Source organism: Diadema setosum, chromosome 2 (genome assembly GCF_964275005.1).
Source record: "Diadema setosum chromosome 2, eeDiaSeto1, whole genome shotgun sequence".
NCBI lineage: Eukaryota > Metazoa > Echinodermata > Echinoidea > Diadematoida > Diadematidae > Diadema > Diadema setosum.
Window position 1 is genome coordinate 9415600 of NC_092686.1, and position 21427 is coordinate 9437026.

Below are 21427 nucleotides of genomic sequence, written 5' to 3' on the forward strand. Positions count from 1 at the left end.
GATGAAGTTGTGAACATTTCACAAGGATTCACCATTTCCATTCCATGTTCACCCACTGTGAAGTCCCAAAGCTAAAATGCCAGTGTCCTATTCAGTTTGGGTGGGTAGTGGGTAGGAAAGGCTTCAATAAAATTATGAACCCCAATCAAAATTGGACTATTATTGCTCTACACTATCATTCAAAAAGAGGGCGACAATTTCAATGGGGGATGAATATAAAATAGGGCCTAGTATTATTTTGGGAATCTATTAAGGACCATAACCGTAACCGTAACCGTAACCCTGACCCTAGCCCTAACCTTAGCTAGGACACTGGGGGCAGCGACCTGCCCTTCCTACAGTGTAGCTTGCATCCGAAAACAAGTTTTTAGCATAGAGTATGAAAATGATATTTTCCTATGTTTTACATGCTATATTATTATTATTGATATTTACATCATTTTAAGCATAACCCATTTTTTTTTTCTTCAATTTTGGTGGGAAGTACACATGGAACTCTATTGCTAATGGGTATGCCAAGAGGTAGAAATGTAAGCAAAATTGTTAAAATTATTTAATTCCATTCATAAACACACAGATACATCAATAGGAATATATAGTCAACCCTGACAAAAATTTTCTTTTAATTTTTTTATTCTATTTCTATTTACACCGAGGGCTAAATGGACATTGGACAAAAGAGCAGAAATTAATTTCAAACAAAGAACATGGAGAAGACAATAAGACTTGTCTGATTTCTCTTTATTAGTTTTCTTAGTTAGTTGACAACTAGTTGATGATGTTGTTAGTGTATATTAGGTCAAATTGTGTAAAGCTTCACTTTCTTCTTCTTCTGATTAAGTCTGCCTTCTTTCATATCAGAGATACAAAGAATTGAAGTCTGTGTAACATAGGTATTGTTCCACAGGTGTGCAGTAGATATAATTCCAAAGAACTGTTACAATAGTGTTATTTGTGGGAACATACATAAAGTCTATATGTGTAGGTTTTAACATCTCACACCACAATAAAGGAAACCAGTTGATATGTCGTAGTGTACCTATGTTACAAAGACATACTGTCCGTGTAACATAGGTAGTACACCGTGGGCAAGGTTGTTGTCTGAAAACCCCTGATTATAACAATAAAATCATGTTTTCACTTGAATACCCATACAAATCACTTGCTTCAATTGTGGTGCTTTTAAGAATATTGTCATTGTGTCACTCTTGATGGAAAAGTTAAACCTTTGATTGAAATTGTTAATGGTTTGTAGAAAAAAACATATTAATAAAAGTGGCTTGCAGTTGACATCAGAACATACAATCTTACTAATAATGATCTCATGCGCCTGTTAAATAACATGTTGATGTGCTATGGACGAAAAAACGTGAATGTGTTCATTGTTATCATTTCAGAACACAAAATGATGAAGGATGTCAACAAATGAAGTCCGTGTAACATAGGTATTTTGCCATACCTGTTTACCCATGCTGACTGAAAGTGTGCGAAGTAATAAACAGATTTCTAGGGGAATATGTTGAAGAATGGGAGTAACAAATCAGGGGGAAAAAGGAAATTTCAATTTACCCAACTTGAATTTTCAACTTGTATGTCACAATTTCAGTCCCAACCCCATGGAATTACCCTATTGCAAAATCCATGAAAGGTCAATTCAATTCAATTCAATTCAATCATATATTGTCTGATTTAAAAAATACAGAAAATCTCCTCCACTGGCAAGATAACAGAGCATAACACGACAAGAATAACAAACAGATCACATATGAAAAAAAAAAAATAACTGATAATCAATTAACAATTTGATACATCATCAAACGATATATATCGTAACTAATTAAACTGAAATACTAATGAAATGAAGAGGTATGTTTGAGACTATAAAAATAGAACATTAAAATATACTATTGATGCACTGAATCTTTTCAACATGCTGACATCTGACTATGACAAATATATCAAAAATGCAAAGTCATAAATACAAAATTGCACAGGCCCTAAAAATATGATGGGAATGAAACATGTGTGGTGTACATAATGTACATTATACAGAAACCCAGGGATTATTATTATTATTATTTTATTTGGCTTTCAATCACAAATACATTTTTCGAAATCAGAAAATTGTACATTGGAGTGGTAAGGGGGCACCAGGTTGGGTAGCCCGGGTCTGGAAAGAGCCAACTAAATGACTTAGGCCCTCAGGCCATCCTCCCCAACCCACCTGGTGCACTCAAAACAGTCAGTTTACAATATAAAAAATACAAATTTCATCAACAGGCATACATAAAAAACAAAAACAAAACAACTGTTTCTTTGTAAGTGTCAATTTGAGATATGTGAACCTACCAATCTTTCTTATTCCATTCAGATATCAGAGGTCATTTTCTAAATAAAATACTAATTTTCCCCCATACATATAAATACGTGTGCATGCATACATATATTTTCATGCATACATGTGAAAACATGTCACATGTGTGCCCAAGAAGAGCAGGAATAAGAAGAAAAGAATAGAAGTGGAAAAGGATGGGGAGGGTTCCATAGAACAGCTGCCTCGATGGGCACACATTGTAATACAGTGTTGTTATGCAAATATGCATGCACACGTATGCATGCATATTTGCATGCATACGTGTATTTTCATGCATACGTGTGCATGCATACATATATTTTCATGCATACATGTGAAAATTTCTGGTTTTACAGTACTCTCTTGAGTATTATCAGCATTCTTTATATACAAAAGAAAAAAGAAAAAGTGCAATTATAATGGATGATCATGTCACGGAATGGGCATGACAATTTGATGCTACAGTGTACATGTACATGTGTATACATTAATTGACACATGAAATAATGAGTCAGGAAAAGCGCACACTCTGGAAAAAAGTGAACTGAAAAAAAGAGGCTAGCTGAAGTACAGGGTCTATTCAAGCATTTAATCTTTACCATGCCGTGCTAGTTGTGCAATGAAAGGGACAAAACACAGGATGTAAACCACCGGAGCAACAACAATGAAGTGGTTATCAGATTAAGCTGAAATTGAATACGTTCTATTAACACATTCTGTCTATAATCAATGCCAACTTTCAAAGCCTTAGCATTATCCTTTCAAAAGTTATTAGACTTGAAAGTGAGGAGTGTGTAAAGGATTTTAAGGAATAATGAAGAGACTCTAAGACATACAATGTACATGTACATGTACCTGATCATTCTATTTTCCCCAAAAAAAGGGTTGTAAGAAAACTGCTGACAATACACTTTCCCGTTCATGTTACGATCCCAAATAAAAGAATAATGTAGACGAAAGATAGCTCTTTCAGAAAATATGAAAAAGTCAAGATTGATTCAGTTGACCCATTTCACCATGTTTGAGTCCTCACATAAAATCAAGTGGTGTGACTTTTTGTTCGTTTTGTGATGCATGGTCACATAATTATTATACTTATGACTAGAACCAAAGCAGATGTTTCACACTGTTTGTACTGATGCAATTACTTTTTAAAGGAGCCTCATATCATGTGACAGAAATTAATTAAACAAGGCAATTGTTTGTGAGCTTTCTGAAATAACACTAGACACAAGCATGAGGAAATGACTGTTACTGGTCAATGGACAAAACTATACTATTCAATTGTTGTATAAAATATGGTTTATATTCATACCCGTGTGGGATGCTGCTGGCACTAACTGGCAAATACAGTACCAGGTATCGACATAAGTGGTGGCTCGGCAGCCCAGGTCACTATAAAAAATTGGTGTGGGGCAACCAAACTTATCTTTCGGTGGCCCGATTGGGCAGTTTAGATTCAAAATGGATTGTTACTTACTTTCATTTTGGACCACTTCATATCTTTCTTTCAGACCACCAAAATTTCACACATAGATATTTTTTGAGCCACCAGAAAAAGAAAGTTAGTGTTGAGCCATGTACACAATGTACCAACAGTACCTGTGAGCCGTGTGTATGTTGCCTGGAATCAACCGGCAAATATACTGACATTACCATAGCACTTGTGAACTGGCGGTGCACCAGTGCTTGACCCACACACACGCATACACACACACATGCACACGTGTGCACACATATATGGTGCATGCACTAAACTAACTCACTTGACTAACTTTTTTTTTTCCACAAAGATATTCTATGCACTTATCAACATTCAGGTAGAAATAAATGTCACATCATATGATACATAAAACAGGAAAGGCAGATACAAACATTCTGAAATAATATGAATACTATTCCAGTTAACATTGAAGACAAATCCTTCAATTTTTTTTTCAGACATACAAAATGTATATTCATTTACTTTCTATGCTTTCTTTAAATGATGACAAAATTGGCAAAAATCTAATGATTTTTTTTTTATATTCCTGGCAAAGTACTTTGCATACAATTAAACCACATTGTACACGTAACACTTGGTTTTCTGTAGAAAAAAAAAGTTACATTTATTGTGACATTTATTTGTAAAATGTGACATTTATTTGTAAAATCGCATTATAATTCCAGACACGATTTTCGTAATGGAATAATCGACGTCTTTCGCATCTTGTCCTTGCACCAGAATCACAATTCATACCTACCATTCACCATACACATTCCTACCGAGCGGACAACAAAAAGAAAAAAAAAAACGGCAAATGAGGTAAAATATCTAAACATGAACATTTCGAACAGTTCATGTAATAAAATCTTTAATCTTATGATAAATTGACAGATCTTCTAAAGTAGCATTTTTTACATTTTTGTGTCACATTTTTCGCGATTTCGGTCCATACACTCTACACGGTGAGGATAGTCTACTAAGTCCCGCCCGTATTGAATGTCATTAGTACTAGTACGCAGAAATGTATGCAAATGTTGTGTGCAAATGTGCGCTAATCCGGAATTACCATACTGTCTGGTAATACCATATGGTTGGGTACGGCACATGTACATATGTAGCCACCCTAACATTCAACCAGTGATTGTAATGTCAAAACTGACTGTAAATCGGCTAAAAATGTACACTGTACTCATATTGTGGAGAAAACTCTACAGATTCTGATGCTGTTCTCAAAATTAAAATTTGAGGTCGCCTTACAAGAATATTGCCACGAGTTGCGCGCGGTGTACGTTTCCTCTCGCTCATTGTATCTGATTTTCGCCTCACCAACGTTAAAATTACTGCAGGTTCAGATCCCGATCTCACACACTCATTTTTTATTCCACCGGCAGAAATATTGTTGTCATATTGCATTGACGCATTCCAGGGCATAGACCTGTGAAATTTTTAGAAAACTGGCTAAATGCCAAATTGAAAACTCAAGAAAATCAAAAATTTGAGCAATTTGATGCCTGTTTCCACCTTTTTTCTCAACGGCAAATCAAACCAATGCATGTTTTCTGCGTATTGCGCCTATCTTACCGCGTACTTTTGTCTTGCTTTACGTGCAAGCTGCAAATTTATACGGCTATGGCGATATGGGGCATGGTGGCGAGATGTGGCTTAACTACCATACCTGTATATTACCGACTAGCCCGACCAGTCGCTGTGTGGGTCGCATTTTTACAGCGACTGGGCTGTGTATGTACAGCTGTAATTCATTACCTGGCCTGAGAAACCTGAGCTACACAGAACGACTGAGGAAACTGGGTCTCTCAACATTGTCATTTAGGAGACGCAGAGCAGATATGATCCAGACGTTTAAGGTAACTGAAGATCTTGATTTGCATAGCTCAGATTTCTTCTAGCAATATTCCAGGACGAGAGGTCACATACAGTGTACTTAAGCTCAGAAAAATCAACACAAACTCAAATGTAAGCCTAGGCAAAGGAACTTCTCTCACCGAGTAGTTAACTTGTGGAACAGCCTACCACCTGAAGTCATCAACAACAGCAGTATTAATACCTTCAAATCAAATCTTGAGAAGTCATGGAAACATAAATTCAACTGTTAAATTTATGACCCGCATACGTACCAAATACTCCTGCCCTACGCATGCAAATAGTACAGTGCAAATAACACTTGCAGCAAGTCTCAGGAGGATGCAGAGGGGCAATTAAATCTAGTAGTATAATATGCCCAACATCAAGGTAAATCAAGGCACAAAAAAATACTGACTTTTTAAATTTTTATTTTTAATCTCTAGTCTACTCTGTCTATAGAGTAACTGCGTCAGTAAGCGGCCGTGCAGCCGTTCGCGGCAGGTACAACATACACGGTAACATACAGCTAAACACAGCATTGCACTGTTACATGCACACTACACATATACTGCTAACACACTAGCAATCAACAAAAACCAACCGATAAAATGGGCACGATCTCTGACGAAAGTGAAATTTTCTCACCTAAATGACAACATATCACATCCGAAATGAAATTTTCGGTACTTCTTAACATAACAGTTAAGAAACAATGGTCCAAGAAACTGGATTTTTTGTCGTTTTCTCGATGTTCATGGATTTTGAAAACATATCCTCACGTAAAATAGAATTTTCGCGAGCCGATGTGGGCCGCCATTTTTTTCAGAAAGTGGATGTTACCATCGAAAAAAAATGAGAAAAACACAAGAAAGACATCAACAACACCGCCAGAAGTGCGATCTTGTTTGCGGCCAATGCATGTGCGCACGCTATTTTCACGTGCTTTCGCAATGGGAATTGGCGCTTACGCAATGTTCGCAAGACATGTGAAGGCGTTCAGCTAAAGATCGCGGAGCACGTGCGTATTGCATAGGGATTGTACATCGTGCCGCAAGCAGAAATACTACGTCATATATCGCCCTTATCGGCGAAAATTGTGCCGGGTTTTGCCCTGGTAAATCATGAAAACTGCGTTGGTCAATGGTAAATTTCTTTCATGAAAACAATTGCATTAATGAATAATCTTGTCTATGATATATGAAATTGTTGAAAATAATTTGCCTGATTTGTTTACAAGTTGGAAAAACTCTTAACAATGCTTGAACTGCCGCAAACGGGATATTTTACTCTATGTATGTCAGATCCAAATCTACCAAATCAACGCATCATCCCAGCAAATCACATCAGCAAGGACCTTAAGTTTCTTAGTAGACTCTTTCAATATATTGCAAGCAAGTATGAAATGGTGCAAGACGGGTTCTCAAACCCTTACCAAAAATATGTCACATTATCATTTGACCAAATATGCCAAAAAGGTTAAGATTTAGCAATACTAAACAATGGTCCAAGAAACTGGATTTTTTGTCGTTTTCTCGATGTTCATGGATTTTGAAAACATATCCTCACGTAAAATAGAATTTTCGCGAGCCGATGTGGGCCGCCATTTTTTTCAGAAAGTGGATGTTACCATTGAAAAAAAATGAGAAAAACACAAGAAAGACATCAACAACACCGCCAGAAGTGCGATCTTGTTTGCGGCCAATGCATGTGCGCACGCTATTTTCACGTGCTTTCGCAATGGGAATTGGCGCTTACGCAATGGGAATTGGCGCTTACGCAATGTTCGCAAGACATGTGAAGGCGTTCAGCTAAAGATCGCGGAGCACGCGCGTATTGCATAGGGATTGTACATCGTGCCGCAAGCAGAAATACTACGTCATATATCGCCCTTATCGGCGAAAATTGTGCCGGGTTTTGCCCTGGTAAATCATGAAAACTGCGTTGGTCAATGGTAAATTTCTTTCATGAAAACAATTGCGTTAATGAATAATCTTGTCTATGATATATGAAATTGTTGAAAATAATTTGCCTGATTTGTTTACAAGTTGGAAAAACTCTTAACAATGCTTGAACTGCCGCAAACGGGATATTTTACTCTATGTATATCAGATCCAAATCTACCAAATCAACGCATCATCCCAGCAAATCACATCAGCAAGGACCTTAAGTTTCTTAGTAGACTCTTTCAATATATTGCAAGCAAGTATGAAATGGTGCAAGACGGGTTCTCAAACCCTTACCAAAAGTATGTCACATTATCATTTGACCAAATATGCCAAAAGAACTAGTTCGTGTGCATTGCGCGGCCGGGGAGATGCGCGGCAGCAGTGCAGGCGGGCAGCGGGCATTGGCAAACTAGGCCACGGGCGCCACCGGGCGTCTTTGGAACAGCTTGTCGGCAAGCCCCTGGATCACTCGCCTCTGCGCGAGGGGGATCGCGCTGGAGGGGGAAGAAATTTAGTACTCAGGTAATCGTGGCTTACCAAACATTCAGTCTGTCGGTTTCTAAGCAGCGATAACTGAAGAGTAACACGTTCCCATAGTGCTCATATGAAATTGTCAAAAGTTAGAATATGCGTGAAAGTAGCAAAACTTTGGCACTTCTTTCCTGGTTGAGCTGAGTGCAGTTGTTGTTGTATCTCGTTGCATTAGAAACGTCCAGTCGTTTTCGTGCATTTATTTGTCTCGCGCATGTATAGTTCGACAATATTACACACGAAGTCCTACTAGCAGCCAACTGAACAACTGATAACAAAGCTAGCTCTACTCTGTTGCCTATTTTAAGAGGAGTATTTGTCTGCTTTTAAAAACAAATTTTTAACAATATTGTGAACTTGAAAACATTAATACAGTTTTATAAATGATTTATATAATATATAAAACTAAAATTTAAGGTATAAAAATTAGCAGTGGTGTCTTTATACATCGATTATCTTAAATCCTAATACCGCAATAGTACATTAACCGTACCGTGCCCATTTCACTTTTTACTTGCTTGCTGCGGATCGGATCGGACACCGAACCTCTGCTAAATGATAGTTGAAGAAGACCGTGTCAAACGGTAATTTGTTGAGATGGAAGCTCTAATACCAGTCATTAATAAACTTCAAGATGTCTTTAACACTGTTGGAACCGATGTTATCCAGTTGCCGCAAATAGTAGTCGTTGGAAATCAGGTAAATATTGATTGAGAGATCTTTGCATTTTGTTTCTTCCATTCATTTTTACACTGCATTAGCCATTGGCACTGGTGTGTACAGCACGCACAGTGCAGTCTAGGTCAAGTAAATTTACGTAGGGGGGCCTACAATGCAATGGCAATGAAGTGTGGTGATGTGTGTGGTGCAGTAGTAGCCTAGCCCGATGTTCACAATGATGTAGCCCGATCCGACCAGACAGACGTACCGTTAGTGCACCAGTTTTCAACAGGACCCAGATTTCGACACCCAGCAGATAATTCTTATAAAATTTTATACTCAAAACAAACGTCTGACTTCAGCAATCAACCAAGTTATCAATCACATTTCTAGTCTTATATAGAGTTCTAAACACCGTTTGACACTTGTCATCATAATCCGACGGTAGAATATTTAGGAGAAAAGCAACACAGTGTCAGCAGAAATGTGAATGTCAGCCATTTTTAGGGGTTCAAAACAATATGACGCATTTTGTATACATCGCCGTAAAATTAAATTCACCCGTGTCGGTTATCTTGCTTTAGTATCAGTTTGTTTGCCAGATCTTGATGTTAGATTTCATAATCGTCTTTAGTAATATCATGGCTGAATTTGTGATAAATGAGCAAACTTGTAGAAAGAGTTGGCTTTGAGAATGTGGCACCAGATTTCGACATTCCCATATCAAGACACGTTATCAGAGGAAACAACAAGTTCTTGCGCCGGTATGATTGCTAGTTTGCGTCCACAATGCAGTGTACGCGTACTGTACGCGCCATGTGATTTCTGTGTGATGCGCGCTGTGATTGTGTCGAAAAATGATGCTGGGTGTCGAAATCTGATGCCAGCGACGGCGTGACGGAAATCGCTAAAATTGATCACGAGTGCATTCAAATTGGACTTCACTTAAGGCATATTATTATTGGCCTTTGTAGCTCAACTTCATGTCGAAATTCCAAGGTAAAACGGTGCAGTATTGATGGTAAACAAGGAAATGTGCTAAAGTGTCGAAAACCGGTACCCTTACTGTACAGACGGGGCCTCAGGCAGACGGGGCCTCACCATCAAAGTGGGGAACCACAACACAACTACAAAACTTATAACAATTTAAACATTACTTATAGATGCTACTCACGTAAAGTGCATGCTCATGTTACAGAAGGTACAAAATACGTTTAAAGTCCGTTGAACAAAAAAAATGCACTTTCTAGGCTAGGGCAATCCCCAACCGTCGGGGTTCATCGTTGCAGAATTCAAAATGGTGCATTGACCACTCAGAAAATGCAAATTATGCGTGGGTGTGCGTGGCTGGAAGGGCAGCGATCTACTGCATGCGTGCGCTCTTTGGTAGCAGCAAGGTCGACAGCGTGACCTTTAAAAGTGCATTCCTGATTGCGTGAACTCCCGATTATCAGATGTACCGTTCGCATGCGCACATGCTGCATATAATCTTAATTTTTCGGTAAGTTGTTAAATGTTTATGTCAATATCGATAACATAGCTATGTAGTGTCATTAATGAAGATTATATTTAATGAGTTTAAGGTGACAAAAAATGATGTCAAGTATCTAAACTCAAAGCGATCGTAAAGCGATCGCTGAGCTTTCTTTATGTAGCGGGCAGTCAAAATTTTGGACTGCTTTGTGGTCGAATTATGGACAGCTTGCTTTACAATGACAATCAGTACACGTAGAAGAATCCCCATAGAAAGCCGTGACCAGATAGCTGGGCCGCTGATTGGCTGATCGCCTGGCCGTCCGCTTCACCACACAGCGCAGTGAGCGAGATTTACTACTCTGTGGATTGGTGTGGTGTACACAATGCGTTACACTCAACATGCGTGCTCGCCGTCATAATATCGTTTTATGTAGCAGCCATGTATGGCGGTGAGCTCGGCTGAAGAGCTCCCGAGTACACGTACTGTAACACTACACAAACCACACAATATGGCGACCAATATGCATTGTGGTGTTGAGCTTCTTATGTGTGTCGCTCTACACCCGTACATGTTGTTACCATAAAAATCGCATGTATTGATACACACACACCAAAGAACACATCGAACTACTTCACAAATTCATACGTGAAAATCATGTAAAAAATATGACTTACCAAATCTCAAACACAACGACAGCTTCGCTGAATACATGGTTACACCAAAGGAGGAAAATCTGTTGCCAAAAGTCGGAAACTTGATGTAAAAATGCCGAGTTTATTATCAAACTGTTCGGTCGATCGCGCTGGAAATCATCGCACACATGTTATAACGTTGTGGGAAAATATGTAAATGACGGGGGTAAAGAGCCAGTGATGATGCAGCTTTGGTGTAGCTCCAATTCATGAATGAAAAATTATGACATGCTAACATGAGTGAGCATAGTAGCGATTGCTTTTTCCATCTACAAATGACTCTAATATGCGATGTATTATGCAAAGTGTATTCCAAGAATAAAGCAATGAAATTCATATTTTCAGTAAATATGAAATAATAATTTGTCAAAATTATCAACAATGCCTACAAAAAATCCCTACAGTCGTTATGTTTGTATGTTTTTCATTAGATATAATACTCTCAGTACAGCTGTATGTTCACCATTTTGTGAAAATGTTCATGGTGGAATTCATGTCATTTTTATCTTGTTACAGAGCAGCGGCAAAAGTTCAGTTCTAGAAAGCCTGGTTGGCAGAGACTTCCTTCCAAGAGGTATGCCAAAAATTTGACAAATGTACATACATGTACACTGAGTATTCTACATGTACGTTATATCCTTTTTCCCCCATTATAGGCATAATTTACCATTTGCAGATGAAACAAAAATCCAGCTTTAGTGCTTCAAAATTGTTCTAAATGTGAGTTAGGGATTAAAAAAAAATCAGTGTAAAACTTTAAATCAGTAAAATTAATGTTAAGTATTGTTAAATATACACAATGTGAACAATAGTTATGATAAAAAAATTTGCTAGACTTAACAGTCTACAGTTACATGTATGGTTTATTGAGAAAAATAGTGATATCTCCTTATATTTTAGGCTTTATTGTGAAATTTTTACACGTTAGGATGTGATACAACTGACCTACACATATGCATCAAATGTGGTATCTCAAACATTTTATTAAATCACTGCTCCCAATGGTAAACAGTACCTTTAATGCCATCTTTATGAGCAAAGCAAACGTACACCTACATGTAGGTATGCTATTTATTCATGTCAGTAATTGTTCACATAAATGTTAAAGATGTACGTTGATATAAATTCCAAAGCGGTCTTAGCAAGTAGTGTGATGTATTTCCCTTCAAATTATAACATCTCAGAAACAATGCATTCTCTTCTGTATGCATACTGGTAACTAGATACAGCTGTATCATTTACCCAATGACAAAATTTGCACAATCCAAACATCTGTTGAGTTAATCATTTTAAGCAAGTTGAAGAAACAATCTGTCATTTTTTTTTTTTTAATCTTTTGGCATAGGGTTTAAGCTTGGGTGACAATAAGTAAATTTGTGGAAAGACAAAAACAAGACATCCATTTTCTGTTTAAATCAGTGTGAATTTGTTGTATACTGTATTTACATTTATTTGTTATAATATTTTATAACTGGTCAAAGTATAGGTACAGTATCCTGCTTTCCTCTCGGTGCTGTTACTATGATAAAGAATAATGAATCCTTTGATGAACTTGTTCTAATGAATATTCTCTTGTCAGTCATGTTTTTAAAAGGGGTGTCAACTTATTTTTTTTTTCATACACATGTCTTTTCTTCAATCAAATTAAGAAAATATGTCTGTTGAAATTAAAAATATGTTTTTATGTGAAATTGTGTGTAGTGTGCTCACTATACAAGAGCAGTTGTTCCCATTTTTAAATAAAAATATACATATATATATATATATATATTTTTTTTTTTGCCTTTTAATACCTGTCACAGTGTGCATCACTATTATTTCATCCAAAGAGACAAGTAGCCTTTTATTCATGGCCTATTTGGGGTGGATTTGTTTGTTTGTTTGTTTGTTTGTTTGTTTGTTTGTTTTGCTAGTTAAGAAACTTCCTAAACTACATATTGTAGTGAAGTTTTTTAAAAAAAGTAGAATTTATGAGCTTGAGGCAATAGTGTTGTACAACTGTAATTTGTTACTTTTTAAAATCCTTTTTCATATTAGCACTGGAGATGTCTTGTTCTTTTTCTGTCTATCAAGAGCATGCATTTAAATGGGGCTCATGATAAAATATATTGACTACTAGTATGTACAGAGTAACCTAACAGTATCCTATGTAATAGACAATCAACTGCCTTACATGTTAGTTCACACAGGAAAGAAAGTTAACTCACCATGTTTCCGTAGAGACTTCAGAATTCCTGTCCTCATGAGAGATAACTTTGTTTCAAAATGAATATCTTCGCTTACGACTAGAGGGAATTTGTCCCAGTAGGGTGCCTTAAGTAGCAGGCTTGTCTACATTTCTGTCAACAAGTGTGTTTTATAGTTGTTTTCATAATATATGTTACTTTGACATGCATTCAAGAGCAGATATATCACTAATTAGACAGTTGATTGCAGTGACCTGATTGTGGAGAATAATGTTTTGTAAAAACAACTCTACGGCTTGTATTGCTGGGTTCCTTGAAAAACCATGAAGGTAACCGCACAACACATGTGCAGCAGGCAAGTTTGTGTTACACTTGATGAAAGATGACTTTTTCATCTGTCTGAGTGACAAGTGTACACACACTGTAATGTATAATTATGTTGAATGCGATCTTGAATAATTGGCTACAGCTCCAACAAATTGTTACAATGCAGAGAGAGAGAGAGAGAGAGGGGGGGGGGGGGCTGAGTACAATATACCCACAGTGGACTGCAAACTCATTTGAATTGCCAAGCACTAACAGCTGTCGTCTCAGCTTTTCACAGAATTCAAGCTAGCAAGAATAACTCACGGACTTTCTACATACAACTTGTACAACAATTTGTACCTCATATGGTGTGCCACAAAATTTCAACAACCATATCACATCAATTTTTAAACAACCAATAATGACTAGATTGATTTGTGTTGATTATGGCCTTCTACACTGTATAATGGTGTCGAGTAAACATCGTATGTGTACATCCCTCGTATACTGTATATTGCTTTGTCTATAATTCATTGTCATTTCCATCATCAATGCCATTGAGGTCTACCTGTTTTTTTTTTTGGCTCCTCGTTGCTCAGGAAGTGGCATTGTGACTCGGCGACCTCTGGTCCTGCAGATGATCCATGTTGACCCTCAGGATAAACGGGGTGCGAGTGGGGATGGAGAAGGTGAGTCCCTTTAAAGAGGTCAACAATTCATGCTTCTCTTTCTAATTGGTAATGTCTAGTGGACAGTTCTATGGACGGACCTCTGACATACCTACATGTCATTCTTGACACATTTCTATATGACAATATGATCTGGCATTGAGACATTTAGAGTACCTGGTATGAGAGGAAGACTACTGTAATTCTTCTCTTCTTCCCCCCCCCCCCCCCCCCCCCCGTACTGTACCTGCACATGAAGACATACACAATGTATCGATCGTATGTTAAGTATGTGTGCATTTCGTTTCATTTTTGTTGTTGTTGATTTTTTTTAGAAGAGGGAGTTAAACTTCATGCTTTATTTTACTTGTCCCCCCTACCAAGAAGACTGAAGAAATGCAGGCCACCCAGCCATTCTGAATTGGGAGGAAAGAATCTGAATTTTGACCATTCCCGGTTCTTGTTTCAGTAAGAGTTTCCTATTTTTCTTGATAATTTTACTGCACACTCCTATGGGAACTGCTCTTTCTTTTATACTTTTGAGCCAAATCATTCCTATTTTTCAGTCAGAAACATCTGGAAATGGTACTTTCCAACTGCTCTATGTTAACAAATATTACTGTTATTTGTTCAAGGTGTCACTGAGCGTTGTGTGCAATCGAGATGGTACAAAAATGGCACATACTGTACACACACATCTTATATATTCAAGATTAGTTTGTCTGAAAGTGTAGTCGTACTCATGCCCTCCCATTTTCTCCTCTTGTATAAGTTTCTATTACTTACATTTACGTTGTACCAAGAACCTTGTCAGCCGCTTATTTCATCTTGATTCTTGGAGGTATACAGAAATGTGTGGTGCTGTTTGTATTATGATAAAAAGCTTTTTTATTCTTCCAAAGATAATATTGCAGTGACACTTAACAATGAAGCATTCTTTTCGTCTGTGCCTTATAAACTGACTTACTAAAGTATTAAAATTTGCTGTGTGCATGTGAATTACAGTATCATTACTATACACATAGAACTGATTTTGTTTGTGTGTCTTTTGCTAATGAACTGGCATACAAGCATATTCACATAATTGTCAGTGTGGACAGTGTACATTGTATATACTTTTGTGATAGAATAGGCTACAATTGTGTGCTGAAACTAGGAAGCTACATTGTACGCTGTTACGTAGCCAGAGATTCTTCTGGTATTGCACCACCTAGATTAGTATAGTACATGCAAAATGGATGCCAGATTTCGAAATATGTTCAGTTGAGACAGGTGAATATAATGTTCAAGGTTGGGTGGGGGTGGGGGTGGATTACATTGGTTTTGCATCAGCACTAAGTTTGAATCCAAGTTCTTTGACCTACAGGTTGTAAAGACAATGAGCCATGCAAAGTTCCCTCTACCTATCCCCCTACCCTCCCTCCTCTCCCTTCCCCCCCCCCCCTCAAAAAAAGAAACACCCCCAGAAGAGATATTATACACAGTAATTGATGGCAAGTGTGTGTCTTTTGTACCCACTCCACCCCTTTGTCCCCTACCCAATGCACAGGAACAGGAAGAGTCAATGATGGTGAGTAAGGGTGCCTGTTGTTCCCTGGAACAGTGATAGGGTTACCCTCTCAGCATGTATCCTACTCGTGACATAGCGCTTCTTTTGCCCTTTTTCTTTCCCAGTACCTTCGCCAGGGAGGTTATATATTATATTTTTGCCTCCATTTGTTTGTCAGTTTGTTTGTTTGTTTGTCTGTTGTTTAATAGCAATATTACCCACAAACGTTTTGAACAGTTTTTCTTGAAATCCTCAGGATGGTTCCACTATGGTATAGTAAACGGAACAGATGATTCGTTTTTAGTGGTAATCTGGAATCCTGGATCCAAATCCACTTTTTTTTTTTTTTTGTGAGATAAATATGAGAAACATCTTATGAAATATGAAAGAGCATACAATTCCAAGAGGAATTCCAAGTTATTTTGATGAAAATTGATTTTGAAATGGCTGAGATATCCAAAAACAAAGAAGTCCTAATAAAAGGCCGGACCAACCTTTCATCATGACCACTTTGTTTTACTCTTTTTTTTTTTTTTTATATCTCAGCCATTTCAAAACCAATTTTCATCAAATAAACTTTTAATTCCTCTTAATTTTATGCTCTTTCATATTTTATAAGTGATATTTTTAATCATCTCTCAAAAGGCTGCAATCAGAAACTCCCATCTCAACCAAACTGCATGTATACCAACCCTTTAAAGGGGGTGGCTAGTAACTGATCAGTGGGAATGCTGGGGGATGATTGTTCCAATTCTTGTGGGATTCATTTAAGAGTACATTATATATCTTTTGTTGTGTGAAAATTATTTGCTTCAGAACGGTCTCATATTCAAGTAACGTGCAGTTTAATGCCCCGTCACTATACATGCTAGCCTGGAATTTCTGGAAACATTAAATTGCACATTACTTGGATATGAGACCATTCTGAAGCAAATAATTTTCACACAACAATAGATATACAATGTACTCTTAAATGAATCCCACAAGAATTGGAACAATCATCGCCCAGCATTTCCACTGTTTCCCACTGATCAGTTACTAGCCATCCCCTTTAAAGGTAGGGGATACCTTTTACAGACCTCCCAAAATGCAGCAAAACATTAAATATGAACCTCAGGGGACTTGCTTAGGCCACTGCTTAGAAATTTGGAAGTCAACAGTTATCTAAAATTTGAATAATGCACAAAACTCAACTACTCAGTAGTTCTGTGTGTCAGCCACACTTAAGCCTTTTTGTTGCATTCTTCTGTATTTGTGATCTATAAACACAAATCTAAAAGTACCAGAGCTGATGTAATAACATATAGAGTGTGTGGCAAGAATGTATATAGAAATGTTTGTAAGTGTTGATGAACTTTCTTCACAAAATATACATGATGGACACACATGCAGTACATGGGTCTGCAAAGGTAGCCTAGTAATGTACTGGAATTTACGGTGAGCCCCGAAAACAATTCAATTCAAAATCTAACGGTAAAAAAAATGTACTAAAAATGTTACCTTCCACTTTCAATACTTTATGGGAGTTTCCAAAATGATACTCTCTTCAACATACCACTGTATTTATACAACTCTTCATTTAAGGCGTGCAAATGGGATTCCCTACCTTTAAGCTTGAATTGAACACACATGTACAATACTACTTACTTACCCACACATACACATACACACACACACACACACACACACACACAGACACACAAACATACATGCACTCATGAAAACTGCAAGTTGCATGTTTCTGAGTACCAGTAACCGGTATGTCGATGGTGTAATGTTGAAAGAGCAGGATGCCCGCCGATAGTTGTGGTTTTGGATGATCTGTACGCATGTATGTGTCTTTTGCATCCTTCCTGCTGCAGATTTTTTTATTTTTTTATTTTTTTGTACCTGTTTACATGTATAATACTATTCTACATAAAGAAAGTGCAAGACTTGTGACTTTGAATGACTGTTATGTGTTCTTTCCTGGTAATATGCTGCTTTCATTTTTTTTTTCCTTTGAAGGAAATCAATTTTGGCCTGATATTTCCTACTATGTTCTGACATATTGTTCATTTCCTGGAATGCACATTTCCTCCCAAATCAGAAATTCTTCAAAATGTTGATGGTGTTCAGTTTTGAAATGACTGCCATGAGTGTGTCAAAATGATTCATTACTAATTTATGGGCTGTATTTCTACACCTGTATGAGAGAGCAACAACTCATGCACGTAAAAGATCCCGCTTTATTCATTCATGGCAAAGAGCAGGGTGTTTAACCCGGTGAAGTGGTCCCACCTCACATCCAACTGGACCCCATGGAAGACCAGCTTAACGTAGCTGAATTTGGGCTATCCAGCCTCCTTCTCAGATGGAAAATGAACAAACAAAAACAAAACCTGTAAATGGATATGATGGTATTTTTGTTGTTTGAATGTGCATTTAGTATCGAATACAATTGTATGTCAGCATCCGGAGTCACATTCTGATCCCTCAGATTTTAAGCTGCTAATTGCTTCTTAGACCCTTTGAATGTGCCAGGGTTACGCAGCTTAGCTATCCAAACTTTCTCATCAGCATTAAGTAATCCATCCGAATGTGGCCTGGTTGTAAACTAAGAAGCCTACTCAGGTATAGCAATGAGCCTCAGTCCAACAGGAAGGCCATGGTGACGCAATATGGATTGACAAATTATTTTCCAGACATCTGTGCCTGTCGATGAAGAAAGCACTCTATCCTGTAGTGTGTGTTAGTCAGCAAACAGAACACAGTAAGGGTTAACTACAAGATGTAGTATTTTGAAATTTGTTGATCTGTCCTATCATGGCTGCTGCTTTGCTATATATCTGGGTTAAAAAACTGCATGCAGGTGCATGTCATAGGGCCTACTTCAACAGATGTGTGGATGTATTGACAGCGTTCTGTGAAGTTGACATTTTACTCAACTACAGTTACTGTATGCACAGAGTGCAGTAAAGATTACATATAATTGGTTCAAGATACTACATTATGCATACATGTAGGAACTTATACTGGTTGATAGGGAGGCATGCGATGCATACAGTGTTGTACGGTAATATTTGTGAATGTATCATTAGACATCCTTGTCCTTTAATACTACACAGTAGCTTCAGTCAAGTAATAATTTCTCTAGATGGTTTCTGTCAAGTGCACTCAAAATTGTGCTGGTACATATGTACTTGATTGGAGGCCTAGAAATTCCTTCAAAAATGCAATCCCACACCACAAATTGTTAGAGGGAATTGCATGCTGTATCCTAGAAATTTTGAAATTGTACTGTAACAGGTATTGATTGAAGCCCATATCAGCATACAGCTGTACGTGTATGTACATTGTAATATCAGAGTTGCATTACATTTTGTAGGGCATCCATAGTGTTTAGGAATATTGTGAAAATCAATGTCACTCATTATTTATAAACACTTTTGACTTTATGTGCTACAAAAAAAAAAAAAAATCAAAAAACCTGATGCACAGTATCTTATGGAGTATGGCAGGATTGTATTAAAAATGAACAATAGCATTGGTTTTTGAAGCATTGTTCATAGTTTTCTCACCTGAAATTGCACACACAAATACAATTAATGTGCTGAGTGCATTCATGTCTTTTTGATGTTCTTTTTCATATTAATTGAAACAAGGAACACTTTTGAAGACAAAAAAAAAAGAAATGTTGACTATTTTTTTCAAAAATATTTTTTCAGCTTTCAGATTCTTTTTGTAACACTGCAATGGAGAGAAGTTTTGTTCAGATCTGTACTTCGTGTATTCGGAAATGAGATGAATATTGAAGATCCCTGTGTCATTGGTGTAGTTATTGACCATGATTGTCTTGAAATTCTGTACTTGGGTCGTACATGTACTTGTATACTTCTTACTATCTCTACTACATGTACCTTCTTATTTATTGTACTGTCAGTGAATAATCCTTTATGCTTCTTGGCCTGTATCTACCTCTTTCCCTCCCTTCTCCCAGTGGAATGAGTTTTGGCAGTGTGTATCTTTTTTTTCCCCCTCCAGATTAATGTAACTTTTATTTTTTTCATATACAGTAGTATCATCATTATTACTCTCTTTCTATTTGCATTTATCATTGTTGTGATCACCATTATCATTATCATATGCAATCTGAATGTGACAAGATTAGAATGGTCAGTACACAGTCATACACAGTAGACCAAAAAGCAAAAGTACATGTAGTAATAGGCAGTAGTATTGCTAGTTTGGTGAATTGTTGGGGGGGGGGGGGGGTGAGGGGCCAGGAATGAGCTGAGGATCTGAATATCTCAAAAGCTAAATCTAGAGTCACTATTCATCAGGAGGCATGGGACCCTACATTTGTACATACAGTATTTGTACACACTTTGTATTTTTAAAGGGTGAGTATCTGAAAAGCTAAATCCAGAGTCACCAACAGAAAGCATGGGACCGTACACACTTAACATTGTTAAAGATCTATTGTATAACCTTTGTAGTGTACAAATATTTACAGAAAACGGGGACCAAGTGACTTCTTAGTGAATATAACAAACATGCATTTCAAAATTAAAGCACATGACTGACACTCCTAAGAAGCTGAAATTACATGATGTGATTACACATGTAGTTAAAGATAGGGTAAATTTTATGACGGTAATCTTTGTCACAATTATGAAAATTGTGCAAGTTTATGCCATGCCATGTTTGTCAGTCTGATGCTCAGGGGTGCATTTGATTATCATACACTGTAATTGTCTGGAGTTTGAGCAGCATCTCTCTGTTGGGTTTTCCTCGCTGTTTACATACTGTTTGAATATTGACACTTTGTCTGAACTCCTGTCATGAAATACAGTTGTATATGATATACAAATGTATGTTTGTTTGTTGTTGTTTAACTTTATCCCCTTCAGAGGAGATCACCTCAGACGAATGGGGCAAGTTCCTGCACACAAAGAATAAGATCTACTCAGACTTTGAGGAGATTCGAGAGGAGATACAGAATGAGACGGACAGGATGGCAGGAACAAACAAGGTACAGTGTACACAGAATACTGTATACGCCAAATATTTCGCGAGGTTTTTATTTTCGCGAATTTCGCGAGTCGGGTGCTATTTGCAAAATTAAAGACACTCGAAAATATTAACTCTGATCCGGATGTGATTGTGACGTACACATGTACATTTGTCCGTTCAGTACAGGACTCCACGATCACGAATTTAACAACTTGCGAAATTGTCAGGAGTTCCTAATTCGCGAAAATTTAGACTCACGAATTATATTGTGTATACAGTAGTACCCCCGAATTGGATTGTAGCGAGTATTAAAGGAAAACAATCTTGGTTTGAGTGTTGGAAGGTACACATGATCTATTCTGTCATACGTGCCATCAGAATAAAGACATCATATGGCATGATTGCATGTTGTCACTCATGTGTTCGGAAAACTTTGCTCTTTACGTACAGGGAATCGTTCACGATGCCATTCACCTCCGGATCTACTCGCCAAAAGTCCTCAACCTGACCCTGGTAGATTTGCCAGGCCTGACAAAGGTGAGCCATTATTCTACTTAGAACTTTTTTGTGTCTGCATCAAATGTTGCAAGCACTGCAAAGGCATTGCAATTGTCATATACTGTATATGCCAAATATTTGGAGAGGTTTGTGTTTTTGCGAATGTCGCGAGTCAGGTGCTAATAGCAAATTTAAAGACACACAAAAAATATTAACT

The 21427-nt window shown here is 37.4% G+C and overlaps 1 protein-coding gene across 1 annotated transcript in view; it reads left to right on the forward strand.

Annotated features, from left to right (window-relative positions):
• The first annotated feature begins 8715 nt into the window (after window positions 1-8715).
• Window positions 8716-21427, forward strand: part of LOC140239601 (dynamin-1-like protein) — a 33339-nt gene continuing 20627 nt past the window's right edge. The window contains 6 exon segments of the mRNA XM_072319436.1: window positions 8716-8878; window positions 11525-11582; window positions 14100-14189; window positions 20423-20452; window positions 20610-20731; window positions 21163-21249. Of these exon segments, the coding sequence (XP_072175537.1) occupies window positions 8777-8878; window positions 11525-11582; window positions 14100-14189; window positions 20423-20452; window positions 20610-20731; window positions 21163-21249 (489 nt within the window). The 5' untranslated portion in view covers window positions 8716-8776.